General features: G+C 28.9%; 2 protein-coding genes across 4 annotated transcripts in view; one reads left to right on the top strand and one right to left on the bottom strand.

The window, feature by feature from the left end:
* Positions 1 to 19,852, top strand: part of LOC136091580 (uncharacterized) — a 91,487-nt gene that overhangs the window by 57,834 nt on the left and 13,801 nt on the right. The gene's annotated exons all lie outside the window — the stretch shown is intronic.
* On the bottom strand, positions 351 to 5,360 carry LOC136091581 (uncharacterized). The gene is made up of 5 exons (XM_065819278.1): positions 4,063 to 5,360; positions 3,611 to 3,942; positions 3,262 to 3,438; positions 2,821 to 3,173; positions 351 to 2,571 (listed from the first exon to the last, which is right to left on the bottom strand). Exons 3-5 carry the CDS (start codon positions 3,354 to 3,356, stop codon positions 1,103 to 1,105), a joined length of 1,917 nt encoding a protein of 638 aa, XP_065675350.1. The 5' UTR covers positions 3,357 to 3,438; positions 3,611 to 3,942; positions 4,063 to 5,360; the 3' UTR covers positions 351 to 1,102.

Below are 19,852 nucleotides of genomic sequence, written 5' to 3' on the forward strand. Positions count from 1 at the left end.
GGCTGTGACTGTTTGTGATAGAATATTAGTAGAGTTGTTGAAAGTGCTCTAATCTGAGTTCGGAAGTAAAGAAATGTATTAAAATACCACTTTTAAAACTATGTTTTAAGACATAACACAATAGTTATTATCACAAATTCAAAAAGGAAACGGTTTTTATATTCATTTGCAACGCAATTATAGTAAATGTTTCAGACTAATTACTTAATAAAAAATAAAGTATTAAAAAACCAACCAAAACAATCTTAAAAACACGTGCAGAAAAATGGATGTACATTAACTGATATTTATGATTATGAGTTGTATAATTATAAAAAGTATTTAGTTAACAAAAATTAAAACTAAATCACTTTATGATTTTTTCTTTATTTCATTATTAGAAGAAATATATATGAAAAAAGAAACTACAAAGTCAATATATAGTTCAGAAATAATGTAGAACATTAAAGAGTGCGGATACGCAATGAAGACTACTAAGCCACAGAGATCTACTGTTGAATAATTTAAAATTTTAAAAAAACAATTTTTAGCTTTTATTATCGTATTTACGGTTTCTCTCAATCATATTTGTGAGTGTATTGAACCATAGACTCATCAAAACAATAATTTTCAAAATTTAAATCTAAACATCAGGTCTCTCAACATCTGAATCTTATTTGTCAAAAAAGAAAAAATATAAAGCCATACAATGATGTTGATGGGTATAAAGCCAAATTACAAAACATTCGCGCATTTACGCTTCCGCCGACGCAAATGGTATAACCACTGCTAATAGATGGTTTATCTCCAAGAGTAGCATCCATACATATACTTATAAAGGCGTATGTGTATAGATTAGGGCATGCCAAAATTTCACGATTTTCAGAAAATGAAAGGTCGCGGTATAAATACCTGTTCTATACATAAAAAGAAGTATATAAACCAAATTTGAACTCTCTAGGATCATTTTTAGTGCTGGAAGATGATTTTAGGTTTCTACGCAAATACGAGAAATCGTTATTTTTTTCTGAAAAAAAATATTCTTTTTGAAAATGAAGAAGTAAAAAAGTTAGGAAAGGTATTATTTAGTTTGAAATCTAATATTGTTACTATAACAGATATTTTACAATTTGGCCAGTGCACTTTGGTCAGCTTCTAATGATATTAATGCCCTGTGCTCTCTGACAACTAGCAGTATATCTTGTTTTTTGTCCTCCTTTGATGTGCTAATGATATATCTTTGTATAAGATTGATATTCCGCTCTGCTGGGTCATTTGTAACATTTAGAGATTTTACAAACTCACAATATGATATATAGGAATCATTTTCCTCCAGCTTTCCAGCAGCTAAACCTGTTTTCCAGGTAGGAATTTCGTCCTGTATGCCTAGAACAATGAAAAGAGCCCAACTTTCCTCTGTAATCAACTCTGTTACCTCAGAGGTTGGTAAAACTAGGACAGCATCAGGTTTACCATTGGGAATAGTGTTGATATCTGGTACCTCAAAGGTCAACAGCTTGTCTAGAACTGCACGCTTCTCTTCAAAATCTGGATCTGCCAGTATTAACACAGCAACCTTTGGGGCAAGGTACCAAGAGTGTTGCTGAAAAAATTTCAGAAAAGCATTGCCAATTTTGACATCAAACTCTTGTTGCATAACATAAGCTGACTTGAATGACAGGAAATCATTCTTAACAGCATATTCTGCTTTGTATGAACGTAAATACCATGGAGCATAAAAAACTGCACATATAAAAGCTGACGTTTCTAGGTGAGGTAACTGATCTTTAGGCAGAAAATCTATTATACCTGATGTCATAACAATAGCTAAATTGTAAAGACTGTCAGCCATGAAACGAGCATTGTGATTGGCTCCTGGTTGATAAATTTTAAAACCATTTAGCTTTGGTGATGAGACATTTAAATAAAAAGCAGCATACTTAACTAGATGATTATAATCATCTCTTGGAAACACTTCGTGATTAAGAGCAAACTTCAGATATTCCTGAGCTTCCAGGTAAAGTTTATGAAGTTCAGATCCAACTTCCAGCTTCTTCTCATCAAATTTCTTAAATTCAGACAGGTTAGCTTTTTGAATTATGGCGTGATATACTTCCCAGTCCTTCTTGAAATCTTTATAGAACTGTCTATCTGGTGCGGCAGTAGGCCCAAGGACAATTACAATTGCCTTATGTATTGCTATTTCAAACATGTGATGTCTACATAACAGCAAGAGAACAGGTTTTCCCAAAATATACCACAACCTGGTTATAATTCCTCCATGGGCTCCTGTGTTAACATTGGTAGTGTCTGCAACAATTGCGAAAATTTCATTGCATATTTCAAAGGACTCAAGTAAGTTGTTAATAATTTCTGTTTCATCGACAGCTTTGCCAGACTCTGCAGGTAAAACACCAAGTAAGAGATCGTTTTTATTCTCAAATTCAGGACTAGTAACACTGACAGCAACTCTATCTCTTACAACAGATTGCAAGGTATTTTCATCTAAATGTTTTAACAGCTTGCCATCAAAGTGGAGAACAAGATGTTTTCCAGCCATTGTCTCTCTGTAATTTTCTCTGATGGTATTGCCTAAATAAAGATCATTTTTAACACAATATATTATTGTTATGATGGTTTATTTTTAGGTAAATATTCCACTCTTTAAAGGTATAGTAAGATTTTAATCATAACTTTCATTTATAATAGACATTAGAAAATCAGGGATAAGAAATATGACATCTGAAGAAAAACTTTTTGATTTGAAAAAAAAAACTTAATTTTGAATGGCAAAAAGTTGGTATAAAAGACTTTTTCTTTAGGTGTCCCTTTAAAAATTACCTTGATGTTCAACTACTTTCGCTCTTTCTCTTGAAATACTAGATTTAGAAATGCCCATCTGATTAACATCTCCTCCCAGATAATTAACAACAGACGACAACAGCCAGGTTTGAAATTCAATGCTGATTAACCCTCTAGCACAAATAGGCGTAGTTACTGCCATCAATTCTTCTCTTGTAATCTTTTTATTTACTTGCATTGAGCCTTTAGGTAAGACTTTTGGGGTTTTATTATGAGCAGCACCATATTTAAAGTCATCATCACTACCTTCGAATGAGTCTTCTTCTACAGCAAAATCTGGATCTGTCAAAGTTGAGTCAAACATATCCAAATTTGCTGGACCAGACTTGTATCTAAAATATTTACATAAATAAGTTAGGATTTCATTTTTAAGAAGTAAGTTTTTTAACAGTTTTAAAGTAATTATGACACTTGTTTTACCTTTTCTTAGTTGGCGTCAAGTTTTCATCACTTTCATCAAGTGGTGGGGGAGCTGATTTACATCTTTCTTTCTCCTCTAGGTACTTCATTCTCATATGTTCTTGTCTTTTATACCTTTCTAGTCGTTTCTCAATGATGGTAGCTAGCTCTTTATCTGGCTTAGAAATAAACCGCTTCCTAAAACAAAAATGTATAACATTAGAATGCAATAACTTACTCTGATGGACAGACAGATGGATAGCTGAAAGACAGACAGACTGAAAGCCCTACATAAAGTAGCTGCGCTACTAACAATTTGATTAATATAGAGAAATTTACAAAAAAGCTACAATATAATTGATACTCTTACCTGTCTGTTTGCTGGTCGAGATTCAATAGCAGCTTGTGTTCTTGGTGTTATTTTGTCACTTCTCATCAGTTGCTCTAAGTTATCTTTGCCTATGTCAAACAACTGTTCCATTGTTGAAATGAATTCATTCTTAATATTTTCTCTAGTATCTTTGGTATCTTTCAGGGTAACACGTTTTTTCAAAAGTTGATACTTCTTGTGTAGAGCTTGAAGTTTGTCAAGAATTAAATATTCTGAAATGATGTATGCTTGAAATCCTGCTTTGGTCCAAATGTTGACTATTTGTCTAATCAAGCAGTCTGATTGCGTCTCAAGGTCACAAAAATCTCTACCTAATTTAGATTTTTAAAAAATATTTTATTTATTTAACATTTATTGCACCTGAAAAAATAATTATTTAGTCCTCTTTAATCTAGGAATAAAAATGTTTATGTTTTACAGCTATGTCTTACTTTTGCACACCAAGTTCCTTGTTCCTTTTTGCTTCTTACAGGCCATGTTAATTTGTGTTTTAATAAATCTTTTCTTTTTACTTGAAATTAAGTATTGATAATATCTTAAAATACTACCATTGGTTGGAAGCTGTGTATTTGGTAGCTGTGAAATTGGGTTAGTTAACAGATATAATGGTCGTCTGACACTTTCACTTACATGGACATTTTTCTTCTTTTTTGGACACATTTCTTTTGAAAAAGTTAATGTTATTTTAACTATTTTTAACTATAAAGCTATAAAAAATTATTAACAGTTTATAATAGATATGTCATGTAGTGATTGTAATCTTAAACTAAACACAAAATGGTGCAATCTTGTTATTTTGCCATCCTTCATGGAATTTCATCATACTTTGCGTATTTTCGTAAAATCTTGATTTCATCTTTTGGCACCTAGAATTGAGATAGAACAATGAAAATTCATATTTTTGCTTATTTTTATGTATAGAATAGGTTTTTAAAGCGCGAACAAAAAAATTTTTTTTTTTGGCATGCCCTAGTATAGATGCATGCAGATACGCATGCATTCATACACATTTACACATTTTATTTATTTGTTATGATAACATTTTTATTAAGGGCCACTTTTATTAAGTAAAATACTTATCTTGATTTCAAATGTTTTTGTAGTTTTCAAAAAACTTTTGTTCCCCAAGTTTTGTGATTAAAATTTTACTAAAAATATACTAAAAAAGTTGCAAAAATGAAATAAAAATTTAATTAAGGTTTTTTATAGTGAATGTGTTGTACTCTCTCCTGCGCTTATCTTTTTCAGAAGTAAGTTTCTCGACTACTTAAAAATAGACTATCGACAAAATCAACGTGCGTATTTAGCACTGACAAGGAGTTATATCTTTTTTAAACCACTGTTGATCTGAGCCATTTTTTGAAAAAGAGCGTTCTGGTGTTACCGACATAGCTCCGATTATTAACATGGATTGGATATTTTTTATTTTATTTTTGTTCCATAGTATACATTTTCGTGATTACGCAATAAAGATTCGTTAAGATTATTATGCATATAAATATAAAAAATCACAAACATAAACAAACTTCTATAATACGAACTGTAAGAAGAACGCGGGAAACTTGCAGAAGACCAAAACGTCTTATCATTTATATATATAAATATTTACAAAATTTTTGCGTTGAATTGTTACATTATAATATTATTCCAAATATTCTGGATCGTTGAACAATTTTTGTTTTACAAATTCTGAAGTATACATGTCTTGCATAACTCTTGAAAATCAATCGGCATAGAATTTTTAAAAACAATTGATATGAGTTAAAGCTCACTTTCCATTTGATTATTCTAATCTCCATGGAAATCAGATTCTAAAACCTCAAGTTCTTTTTATAGATCAATCTTATTAATGGCTTTCAAAAATATTTCTTCCACATTTATAAACTTCTTGAACGCTAGTTCTTCGAATAATCTTCTATTAATTCAATTCATTATTAATTGTCTCAAGAGCTTTAAATTATATTGGCTTAAAAAATCATTGGCTATTTCTGGGTAATAGATATTTTCTGTTTGTTCTTAGTTACCAATAACGTATTGAAAATACGTTATTGGTTACTATGAACAAACAGGCAATTAGAATAATTCAACTTTTTTGTTTCCTTGGCAAGGTAGGTTTTCCAATGATTTGATTGAACTTGCTGCTTTCTTTACCATTGCCAAAAAGAAACCAAAGTCGTCATCATTTCTTATATTATTTTATTATATCAATCACTAAATTGTGGTTGTAGCGGAATTCCGGTTGGTATTTGTGACTTTAGGTCAATCCGGTTCCGACCGAAATTACAATATTTCAGGCCGGAATGCCTGAATTTATTTTTTGCTTTAATTTTTAATATTTGTGACATAGACTGTGTAAATTAAATCAAAATATCATTGTCCTACTGGGCAATAAAAAACTAGGTAAACTTTGGTAAAAATACAAAACTCTTAACAAACACTAGGTAAAGCGATCTAAAACAATTTTATTTTTTTGCTTGTCTTGTCGATGGAGGCTATAACATGATTGATGTATGTACTAAAGTAATAATAAATCTCTATAAAGTAAATCTCTATAAAGAAATAATAATAATAATAATAAAAGTAATAATAAATCTCTATAAAGTAATAATAAATGTCTATATTAAATAGTCACCACTTTGAGTAAGTCTTCACAAGGAAGCGCAACAAGCAAAAGAATAAAATTAGGAATAAAAAATAAAAATAAAAAAAATAAAAATAGTTAACGCCATTAAAAACAACAGGTTTGGCTGTTCAGTAAAATTTTTAGCTGATACTCTAGATTTCTTTCTACCATATTAAATACACTGTCATAAGTTTGACCACTACAATTATCGAAACTTAATTCTAATGAGAATATCTTTAATAACAAATACAATTGTATCGCTTTTAATATTTTTAAGTGGTAAAATCCTCAAAAAGTACTCAAAATGGTTCAAAGCTTTATCTACGGTTCGAAGATAAAACAAAAGTTGTTCTTTATTGCTCTTTTCAGTGTCTTCATTGGCAAAAATGGAAAAAAAATTGCGTTTTGAAATGGTTTTTAACATTTCTCGTAATGTTAGAGTAGCTCAAAATCTAATTTGTTATCTGAATACTTGTAACCAATTTTTCCATCAGATAATCTTCAATCTTTTTATATTTTGTACCAAGCAGGTTCAGTAATTGTGTACATTTGTAATTTATATCTTGACATTGCAAAGCTATTCCTTATTGTCCGAGGTAACATAGATATTGAACTACTTTTAAAAAATATTTTGGTTCTATAGCTCTCCTATTTAAAATCTGCTTATCGATTAACTCCGCAACATCTTGACTTTGAAAAACGTTATTAACAGCAAGGCTGTTTTGTGACATGACGAATCTTGGTGAGTTGGAAAATATTCTGGAGCTTTTTTCCATGAAAAGAAGCCTTTGGTAATATAAGCATCTTCTATATTTCTCTGATCTTTTAGATTTCTCTTTTCTTCTTGAATAACAAAGCGGTAACAGAAGAGTCAGTTTATAGAAATAGAGTAAAAATTTAAAAAATAACAGTTTTTAATTAATTTTGATTTTTTTATCTTAACAGGCATATCAGAAATGTATGTATATTACCTTTCATCATAATTCAACCTCCTCATAATCCTTGAACCAATTTTACTGGCATGAACGATCTCATTCTTTAATTTTTGTCTTATAATATAATATACTATAGAAAATCTTATAAGTCTATGTTTAAACCTATGTTTAATTGTTTCATAAAATAATTATGATGCGGTAAATTTGTTTGAAATAATTTTATCTTTTGTATTTGAAACTAATTTGTACGGACTTAAAAACGAGCGTAATGTTTTTTATTTTGTGAATTGCAGTTATTACCTGATTTATCATCATTCAATGCTTTTACATTTTACTCTACTCTTGCTCAGCTAATGTATTTAATTTAAACAAATTTAACACAAAATAATATAATACATTATTATATAATACATATACAAAAAAATTAACAATAATATTTAATGTTAGTATTACAATACTAATAAATTATAAGACTAATGAAAAATGTATTACAGTTATAAGTAAGGTAAAATAACTCACCACCACTCACATATATGTATATGTAATAAGAAATATGTATCGTAAATGTTTGTTGCTTTTATTTTAAATAAAGTAAACAATCAAATGACAAAATTCAAAATAAAATTTTGAATTTAAATTTTAAAAACATGTTTAAAATTTAGTTTTCCTTGTTTTTCTTTAAACTTTCATTCAATTTTTTTATTTGATTAATTTTATTTGCAATTCTCTCTCAACACTAAACCATTAAAAAAGAAATTTTAGCAAAGCTTCTACACCAAAAAACAGGGTAAGCGCATTACTTTCAGAAGCCTAGAGTGGATTTGATCCTCGAACTCCAGAGTTACCAGCTTTAGCTAATATTTTACAAATCAGTGATCATACAAAAGTAATATCACTGCTTGCGCCGCTAGAGTTGTCGACAATATAGCGTGAATCGTTAAAACTTTGTAAAATGTTTTTCCCATTACGCTTTCAAAACTGTGTGTTATAATTATTTTTACAGATATTTAATGATTGATTTTGGGGTCCCTCAAAACTTTCAAATTATCATAATCAAAGAATCGTTTCTTTAGACGCTTTTAGTAGTGTCATTCTATTTCTGGTTTATTGGTCATCAAATAACAAGCCTAACTGATTGTATTTAGAAACATTCTTAAATATGTTGTATTTCAAACAAAATGATCTAGGGAATTTTAATAAAGCAGTAAAAAATGAGGATGCTGCTTATTTTGTGGCTGATGCAGTCGTTGTAATTTGGAATATGGCATGCATAAAAGCTACTTTCAGAATTTTTAAAAGAATTTTCAATTATCAAAAAATAGCAGAAAGCGTTTTGAAGACAGTGAAACAACCTTTCCCAACACGATATTTTACATTGATATGGTAAGCTGTTAAAAGATATGTTGGGAGACAAATAAAAACAAGTTGCATTTTTTCTATTTTGAGCTCCGAAGTTCTATGAAATAAAATTAAGCTAAAGCAACACTTGATCTGAAACAAATTTGAAAATGTCATCCAAGGTTGTAGCTCTGGTGCTTTACAAAATAGCAAGCAACAATAGTAAACAGAAAAGAGGTAATAGGAGTACATTTAGAGAGAGAGTTACTCTAGCTAGTTCATCGTCATCAAACTTGTTATTGGTGCAGTATGGGTTTATTGTTCGGTGACAAGGATTATAGGCCTGAAAAAAAACTTCTTGTAAAATTTAAAGATGAGGAAACCTGATAATAATAAACCTGGATACCAATAAATGTAATAAAAACTAAAAACATATGACTGTTAACCATAAATCATAAGGTTGTCTTTATTTGCGAGAAGATTTCTGTGAATTTGCAAAATCTTTCTTATAATCATGGGTGAAATTTCTCTACAAGTACCTTCTTTTTATACAGTATTTATGTTATTGGCAGTCCAATGCGCTAAAGGTATGTTTGTTATTTCTAAAGAGATGAGTCATTGATGTTAACAAATCGATTTTTGACTCATTTTTATTACATAGATATTTGGTTTGTTGATTTATAGACATTACATCAGAAAAAATTGAAGTATAAAGATTAATAACGTTGAAACTCCGATAAACACTTACGTTAACGTAGCCAACGTTTTTACAACATCGTAAATCCGATTTTAAATAACGCTTGTGTAGCCAACATTTTTACCACATTGTAGTACTGATAAAATCACTTTAGCGTAACCAACGTTATTACAACGTTTTAATTCTGATGAGAAAAATATTAAATAAAAATGTTACTATTGTAACAATCGTTATTGTAACGTTTTAATACTAATAGAAAATAACTTCAGTGTAATAAACGCTAGAAGAAAGTTTTAATTTTTTTGAAAAATAAGGTAAGCGTGAATAAGGTTATTACAACGTAAGATTTAGTTGACTGTTGTTTCCCAAAATAACCCAACTTAAGTTCAACGTTGGATCAACGTCGTTTGCCCAGTGGGTTGTATTCTCTATGGAATTGAAACAATTTATTTTATCTTGTGTTTTTTCCACTCAGAGAAATGTTGAAAAGCATTTTCCAAATTCAGTACAAAAAAGTTTAGCTAAAGTTGTATGCCGAATCTGAAATCTACTTTAAATGCACAAAATCATAAACAACAATAAAAATTCACCTAAAGCAAACGGTAACTACTTTAATAAGAGTACTTGCCCTTTATTAAACCAATGCTTAACATAATTCATATAATGTATACAAATATTAATTATATGAACAAATCCTACATCGATATTAGCGACACACCATTCGAAATTATACATAATGATGTGCCATAAAGTGTGTCAGGTTGAACTTCTCCACCTTTAAATTTATTTTATATAATAATGCTGCTTTAAAAGCCTTATTTTTGTATTCTAGAAATCTAAAGTAGATCAGAAGTACAAAAGTACAAAAAAAAAGTTATTTTTAACCCTATATACCACCTGAAAGTGATAAAGTTACCCCCTAAATAAGGTTATAACAACCCCTTTAAAAAAATATTCTTAAAATAGATTGAAAAATATCGCTTAATTTTTTTAAGTAATAGTTACACCTACTATAACTCTAAACTTAAAATGACTTGAACTTCTGATACACTTAGGCGCCTTGCAGTAAAAATAAGGAAAAGACAATAAATGCAAAATATTAACACAACTACTTATACATTATAAAACTTGAATCTTATCCACAGAAAAAGCTAAAGTAGCAGATTTCAATTGTTTACCATAACTGGTAGGTCCAATACTACGCTTATATCAAGACCAACTTGGTTAACTCGAAGTAAGATATAAAGTTTTTGATCCAATTTACAAATAGAAGAAAATAATCTAAAAGTAGTCTAACAAGTGGCGTCACAATCCCCATACGAAGATATATTTCTGGTAATGGAACTATGGGATTAACATCATCTTCAGGATTTTAATCAAAATAAACCCGTCTTGGGTAAATCGCATCTTTAAAATCTTTCATCTGCAGTCGCTTTGCCCCATTTTTAACCAATTACTTTTACCAATGATCAAGAGAACCTAATTTTCTTAGAATACCACTTTCTTGTGAACATTCACCTTCATCCCACAAATAGGCAAGTTTACCTGAATGAGATAAACCAAGATACGTTTACCACGTTCTAAATTAAAAGCAAGGTGATAAGCAACATTTTACAAGTTTACCTGAATGAGATAAACCAAGATACGTTTAGCACGTTCTAAATTAAAAGCAAGGTGATAAGCAACATTGGTTATTTTCAGTAACATCTTCAACAATAGTAAGTATTAAACACTTTTTAACTCCCCTGTCAAAATATACCTTGTTTTATTTGGCCTTACCTAAGACATTTAGAATTACTTTAAGAAATACTTTTCCTTCTTCAATAGATAGACATACCATATTGGAGCGAGGATCCAAGCCTTTTTGCATTATAATATAAGGAAATAATTCAAAAGTGCATTAATAAATACTATATCCCTTGTAAAAATTTTATCATTTCAAAAACAACTTGTTTGATAAAATGTGTATATATATATATATATATATATATATATATATATATATATATATATATATATATATATATATATATATATATATATATGTATGTATGTATTGTTGTTGTATGGTTTAGTATTAAAAACACTAAACTCTTGATCGTAGTAGAGTGCTCAATATTTAAGAAAATATGTATTTTTTAAAAAACAGAGCGTTTTATACTTTTCCACTGAACAACAATTGCTTGTCTAACAACATTGTTTATCAAGCCACCGTAAGCTCAAATAAACCTCAATACAATGATAAAGTGTAAATTGGGCGAAACCTCATTTAAGTTACGTTATGCGAACTATCAAAAATCTTTTAACATAAAAAAATGCAAAAACGACACTGAGTTGTCAAAGAAGTATGGGGATTAAAAGAAAACAATTTCACAACTTCAATCAAATGGAGTATTATTAAACGCTGTAAATCATACAATCCTGCGTCAAAAATTTGTAAGCTTTTTTTAAATGAGAAGTTCGAAATATTATTTTACAAAGGATACAATCTGCTAAACAAAAGAGGCGAATTAGTCTCTAAATGCAGACACAAAAAAAACTTTTTCCTTTCATTATTTGATAGCGGAGATTAGTTTTCCATTACGTCTTCTTGTACTTTAACGTCAGAACTCATTCTACCGTAGTTTGTAATTTTTAAACGGTTTTTTATATCATGGATTTTGTACTTCATGGCTGATGATTGTCGATAGGCATGAAACTTTAAGCTCCATTAGTTATATATATATATATATATATATATATATATATATATATATATATATATATATATATATATATATACACATATATATATATAATTTCTTTATTTTAGGTTCCCCAAGAAGTACTTAATATTTTATCATAGTGCACCGTAGAAAAGAATTTTAAAGGAAGTTCACACCTTCTTCCCTATTGGTGCTATAAACTTGCCAAGAGATGGCATTAAACCAGGGACTTTTATATTTAGATTCAAGTTCTTTTTCTAATGATATTATCATGCTAACTACATTGTTTTCAAAATAAAGTATCATTAAATTGCCTATATTTTTTACTTACTCTCAACTTAAAATTAAAATTTAAATGTTTAAAAAGTTGTTAGCAATTAAAACGACTGCTTGATAATGGGCCTATATATTCTTTATAAACATATATTATGACAATAAAATTTATATCTACTTGTAGATATTTTAAAGGACTGGCTTCTTTCAATGCCTTCTTTTCCTATCTTATTTTTAATTATGCCTGAATTAACTTCCTCGCATGATGTGCAACTAAATTTTTCTGAGAAATTAATTAGATTCAAAACAGCCTGACTAGACCATCAGACATCCTGAACAATAAAATTAATTCTTAAATTAATATACACTTATTACACTTTAAAAAAAGTTTTTTTATTAAAATTTATAAATGAATATTTGACAATTTTTAATTTACTAATGAAGTAATTTAATAATTAATGACAAACCTTTTGAAAGGAAATAAAGCAGCAACTGCACATATTGTCCTTCAGAGATTCGACAGCTTCCCTTTAAACATAAGATGACTAAATAATATCACTAATCTTAGTACTAGGTCTACGTTTCAGCCAGTAAACTTTATCGAAATGTATACTTTTATAAAGAATTTTTTACATTTTTTATTAATTTATATATTACTTATTTAACTTAAATAATTTGTAAACTATTTTCTTGAGAAACTTTAGTCATCCAGTTTGACTGATAAATGTTTAAACCTGTCTCCAGAAAAAGATATTTGTTCGACAGAAGTCCTTACGGTCTTATCACAGAGCATTGCTGAAGAGCAATTGAATGGAAGCTCACGCCTCCTTCTTACCGATGTTATAAAAATTGCTCAGAAATGACGTTGAACCACGGATTTCTTGCTTACGTTGAACCACGGATTTCTTGCTTACGTTGAACCACGGATTTCTGGCTTCTGAGGCGCGCTAATTACTAAGCTAAGGCTGCTTATTTATTATTGCTGCCCTAAGAATCATTATTACCGAATAAAGTTTTTATTATTCGCTGCTTGATAGTTCATTGTGGTCATATACCACTAAGAAACATCACGCAAATACTCGCATAAATAAACGCATTAGAAAAAAAGTCATAATATATTACAAAAAGGCTTTTGTAAATAATATATATATATATATATATATATATATATATATATATATATATATATATATATATATATATATATATATATATATATATATATATCTTCACGGGAGTGTTAAGAAGATCAATTAACTCGTAAATATCTTTTGATAAAAAATGAAATTTGCTTTTAGCTTCATTAGCTGATATGATGTTTAAATTAAATCTTGGATAACTTTGAGAAGGCAAAGTTAAGTTAGTATATTTATTTACTTCGTAAAGTAATAACAGCTCATCATCGCTTATTATGTTATCAGAATGAGATATAAATAACTTATTACGAACCTCGGATAATTTTATCATATTTATTTTAAATATTACTTTGTTGCAATGTCGCACCGAATGAATTTTTTACTTCAAAACAATAAGGATTTTTATACAAAAAAAAATCATACAGAAAAATACACCGAACTATGCAAAATTACATAAAGTGACATTTTCATAGTAACTTTTGTAACAATATTTTACTTAAAACGGCTACTACAGCAACGTCATATAAAATTATAGTTTCTACGTTCTCGTTGCAGTAGCCGTTTTGATTTCGTAAAGTTGCTTATACCCACTGCGCTACGGCTGTTATTTATTAAAAGCCACATTTAATAAAAAGTAACTATAAATGAAACTATTTAACTGAAAATGATGTAATTTTCAAATCAATTAGGCTTCAAATTAGTTATTTTTTATTTTTCCGTTATTTTCTTTGTTGCATTCAACCCTGTTGCTAGTAATTTATTTACAGGTATGCACACCCGAATAGCCTATAGGTAAATTTATATAATTTTATTATAATATATTTATATTATGGAAGATTACTGCAAGCAGACGTAAACTGTACACAGGGAGGTCGTCTCTCCCTGTAATTACGGCTTTGGATGCATTTAATATTTTTAATTTTTCGTGCACCAAATAACTTTTATCAACTATAAATTTATAGTTTTTTTATTGTTTATAAGTTAAATAAGAATATTCTCTTTTCTTTACTTAATTAAAAATTTAAAAAAGTTTAAATTTTACACTGCTTCAGTGTTTTTGTTTCAGCATGGACGAAGCCAACTTCTACTTTAGCCCTTCAACATTATCAAAAAATGAATTTCCTTATATGTGGCGGGGAGCTTACTATTACATCTGCTCTAATAAATGGGTGCTTTTAATTACATCTGACACTAATAAGTTTGTCAAGGTTTTCAATAATAAGTTTGTGCACACCTCCTTCATCCGTTAAAAGTAAACATCTGTTCAGCACAACGAAAACATACTTGAAGTCAAATGAAATAGACTTTTGCCAGAGCATGTAAATTAGATTGCGTTTCTAAGTTATAATTTGTCTTATTTCCTAAAATAGATAGTTAATTAAGCGCAACAAACTAATAAATAGCTATATAATAGTAATAACTCCCCTCAGTGTATGTTAAACATTGTTTGCAATATAATTTTAAAGTTTAGACTAGATTTAGTCTCAAAGAAGCTAAACTAGTCTTATAATTCACACCATGTTTTAATTACTAATTCGTAATTAGTAATTACTAATTAGCTGGTTATTTTCCCATTTAACATTTAACTTATTCAAACAAGACATAGCTACATCCTAAAATCCTATGACAATGCGTAACTTATGAAAAAGCTCGATGGTTTCTGGTGGTAGTAACATACTTTGTGCGTTAAAATACATACAATTATAGTAGATATATTTTTATTTATTTCGTACATTCAATATATGCAGTAAAATATTAAAAAAATGTTTTTCAACTATTAGTATTATCCCTAGATAGCTAGATCTGGAAGATAGCAAATTTTTATATATATATATATATATATATATATATATATATATATATATATATATATATATATATATATATATATATATACAGTCATGGACAAAAGTTTGCGACCACTGCAAGTTTTTACAAAAAACACTCAAAATTTAGAAAAACAAGTAGTAAATTATAAATCAGTACATATATTTCAAATGTTTATTTACACTATACAGGTTAAACAGCATGTCTATTCATATTTTAGTATTTACAATGAAACCCTTATTTTTGAGAATATTTTCAACGCGTCCTGGCATCCATTCACACAATTTCTTGCAATAGTCCGGTGTAATCTCCTGCACCCGCACGCGTTTAATCCTGTTGCTGAGGTCATCTTCAGAACTTGGGCTATGTGCAGCCATCTTTTGCTTCATTACAGTCCAAACATTCTCAATAATATTGAGATCTGGACTGTTGCCTGGCCAAGGTTCCAGTAGCGGGATGTTTTCAGAACGCTGCCAGTCCTTAACAGCCTTGGTACCATGACAAGGTGCGCCATCATGCTAAAAATGAGTGATGCCATGTATTGGTACAAATGGTGGCAGCTTATCCATCAGTATACTCAAGTTAACAGCACCATTGATTGTTGTATTTTTAGGCATAATCCAAATGCCGGCACGACCGCTACCAGAGACTGCTCCCCAAACCATAACTTTTGGAGCCTATTTGATTGTTGGTATAACGTACTTTGGATTATGCCTCTGATTTGGTGGGCTTCTGACATGTCTACAAAATGAGAAGAATTGCGTGAATGTTGTCTCATCTGAAAACATCACTTGTTTCCACTGGGCTGGTGTCCACTGCCTGTACTTCTGACAAAACGCTATGCGATCGCGAATATTCTTTGGTGAAAGCTTCGGCTTCTGTGCTGGTCTGTAAATTTTTATTTGAGCTCATTTATTTTTATATTTTTTTAGGAGAAACTTATTTTCGTGTCTACATTTAGAAACTGTTTCGGAATTTTTGTTTAATAAGTATTCTTGGTTTGCATGAGTAACTATTTCAAACTTTTCTTGTTGGCATAGTTTGCATTATTTGGAAAATATTGTTATATGCAGGCGCTGTTTTATAGATGGACCAATTCAGTATAATATTATCAATATTTTACCTGTTAATTCCCATATATATTTTGACTTCATTTTATACATTCTCATATATGTTTTGTATAATAAAACATTGCTGACAAACCTTACTTTATTTTAATAAGGAAACTTGAAAAAAAAAAAAACATGCATGACTGCATTGATGTAATAATGGGAAGTTATGACGGAGCAGAACTTTGTGAATTTGTTGGACTTTATATTTTAGATTTATTAAGTAAATTAATCAATATAAAAGATTTAGGCCTTTATCGCGACGATGGTTCAATAGTAATGCGTAAAAAATTTGGTCTACAGCTCGATAAAATCAGAAAAGAGGATGTAAAAATTTTCGAAAGTATTTGTTTTCAAATCGAAATAAACATAAATTTAAAAATTTTGAATTTTTTTAATGTCACATTTAACTTCTCTGAAAATTCATATAAACCTTACAAAAAACCAAACGATAAATTATTGTATATTAATAATAACTCAAATTATCAACCCCAAATTATAAAACAAATCCAGATTTCGATTAACAACAGACTGAACCAAAATTCCTCTTATGAAAATGTATTCAACTCCTCTAAACGAATATTTGAAGATGCCCTTAAAAAAAGTGGTTTTGGAAGTTTTGAACTAAAATTTGACCCTGAAAATAAGAATACAAAAAAGCGAAATAGAACTAGAAATGTAATTTGGTTTAACCAAATTACATTTCTAGTTCTATTTCGATTTTTTAGCAAAAATGTTTCCACAAACATTGGAAAAGTGTTTTTAAAACTGGTCGATAAGCATCTCCCGCCCTCTAATAAATTACGTAAAATTTGTAATCGAAATACAATTAAAGTTAGCTACAGTTGCACAAAAAATATGGAAAGAATTATAAAAGGTCACAATAATGCTTTGTTAAACAAAATCGAAATCCTAAACGAAAAAGCTACAGGAAAGTGTATTTGTAAACAAAAAAACAATTGTCCGATCATTTTGTTCAATTGTTTATCAAAAAGTGCGGTATATAAATGTGTTGTTTCCTCTAAGAATGTACCTGATAAACAATATATTGGCATAACTGAGGGTGAATGGAAAAAGCGTTTTGCCAATCATAAGCAATCTTTTAAATATAAAAAGCATTCAAAAGACACCATACTGTCAAAATATATATGGGAAATAACAGGTAAAAATATTGATGAGTTTATACTGAACTGGTCCATCCTGAAAACAGCGCCTACATATACCAATGTTTCCAAAAAATGCATACTATGCCTACAAGAACAATTTGAAATAATTACTCATGCAAACCAAGAATACTTATTAAACAAAAAATCCGAATCAATTTCTAAATTTAGACACAAAAATAAGTTTCTCCTAAAAAACTATAAAAATAAATGAGCCCAAATAATAGCTACATTTAGTTCCCCTTTTGAAAAACATATTTTTTAAAAAAGCATAAGTAATCATTTCTAAAGAATTCTTTATAATAGTGTCAGCGAATTCCCCAAATGTGTGAAAGTTTATAGTAGTTAAGACATTTGTGACTTCCTGTAATTTAATTTTTGGTATAAATTGAAGTTTTAATAATTTGATCATTCATTTCTTATGAGTCCTTATTGATGAAACATAGTGTTAAATGAGAAAAGTTTTTGTTAAGTGATTTTCTACTAATTTATATATATATGCAACTGTGTGAATAAAAGAAAATGCAATGTTGAGCCGTATTTTGTTCTTTGGCTAAGATCATCGCTAATGTTTTCAATTTTAGAGAACATTGATCTAAAAAAAACCTTTTATTTGTAAATATTTCTATGCAATATTAATTTCAACTAAGCGAATATAATAGAATTAAGGAAAATTTAATAGAGATACGTCATTTCACATAAAATGAAATTTCGACCATGCTCACCATCTTTGAGCTTCATCTTAATGTATCATAATATATATCTTAATATATCATATAACATATAATATAACATATCATAGTATAACATATCATAATATATCATCTTAATGTATCTCAAGAGTATGACAGCGTTCAGTCTAGAACTCCAACTGGTTTTGCAAGGATTTTTACATTATCTGGCGTGTGACTCTTCAAAATATCTCATCTATGAGTTAAGGCTAAAAATTAGGTGTGAATTTTTTCAACTGAGTCAAATAAAATTACTGGCTTAGTACTACTACCTATTGTATGCACACCCGCATGATAAAGTGAATGTTTATTGCATTATACATCCCACTTAAACATCAAGCCACTTTAGCTGTTTTTTAAAAAATATAGAACAGTTTCCTATTGCTAGTTTTTCTGCTTCTAGCTTGTTAAAAGCTAGAAGCAGAAAAACTAGCAATAGGAGCTTCATCTTAATGTATCATAATATATATCTTAATATATCATATAACATATAATATAACATATCATAGTATAACATATCATAATATATCATCTTAATGTATCTCAAGAGTATGACAGCGTTCAGTCTAGAACTCCAACTGGTTTTGCAAGGATTTTTACATTATCTGGCGTGTGACTCTTCAAAATATCTCATCTATGAGTTAAGGCTAAAAATTAGGTGTGAATTTTTTCAACTGAGTCAAATAAAATTACTGGCTTAGTACTACTACCTATTGTATGCACACCCGCATGATAAAGTGAATGTTTATTGCATTATACATCCCACTTAAACATCAAGCCACTTTAGCTGTTTTTTAAAAAATATAGAACAGTTTCCTATTGCTAGTTTTTCTGCTTCTAGCTTGTTAAAAATTTAAGTCGAAATTGCTTCTGCTGTTTTCCTTCTTAACTAAATGAAATCAATGACTCTAATAATAAAGGTAAAGATAATTTGATAGTTCAGATATTGCCAGTCAAATTTAAGGACATTTTGGCGCCCAATAAAATGTTTGTGCCTGGGCCTAATTTCCTCTTGTTATTACCCCTCGCATCACTATGCTACTGTTGCATCTTGGTTAACGTAAGATAGGTATACACTTTGCTACAAGTGCTTAACTTTTTTTCATCACCTTTGTGAGATCACCTTTTTTGAGATCTTAAACCATTTGTTAAATACAAACTTGTTTATTGCATTAAATGAACCCTATTATATCGGCAAAACTACTTTCCTCTAAAAAACATGATTGTTTAAACTAATAAATGGATAAAAACTCTCTCTTACATTGGATTATACCAGTAACAGAATTGAATTAAAAATGAAAGAGGGTATTTACATTGCGTGTGAAAAATTAGATATGAATAAACAAGTATATTGATTCTTTTGTTATACTTAACATAACCTAGAACAACTTTTAATAGGTCTTTCCCTATATGTAGGAAGTTTGCTAACAGTTTTATGGCTTTTACTATATTTATTTTTACAATTTTATATTATATTTTATGCCGTTTAAAACAGATATAGTTTAACTGACGACTATTTGTAGTCGATCAGTCTATAAATTTATATATATATATATATATATATATATATATATATATATATATATACATATATATATATATATATATATATATATATATATATATATATATATATATATATATTTATATATATATGTAGATTATATATGTATATATATATACA

The sequence above is a fragment of the Hydra vulgaris genome, chromosome 15 (assembly GCF_038396675.1).
Source record: "Hydra vulgaris chromosome 15, alternate assembly HydraT2T_AEP".
Classification (NCBI taxonomy): domain Eukaryota; kingdom Metazoa; phylum Cnidaria; class Hydrozoa; order Anthoathecata; family Hydridae; genus Hydra; species Hydra vulgaris.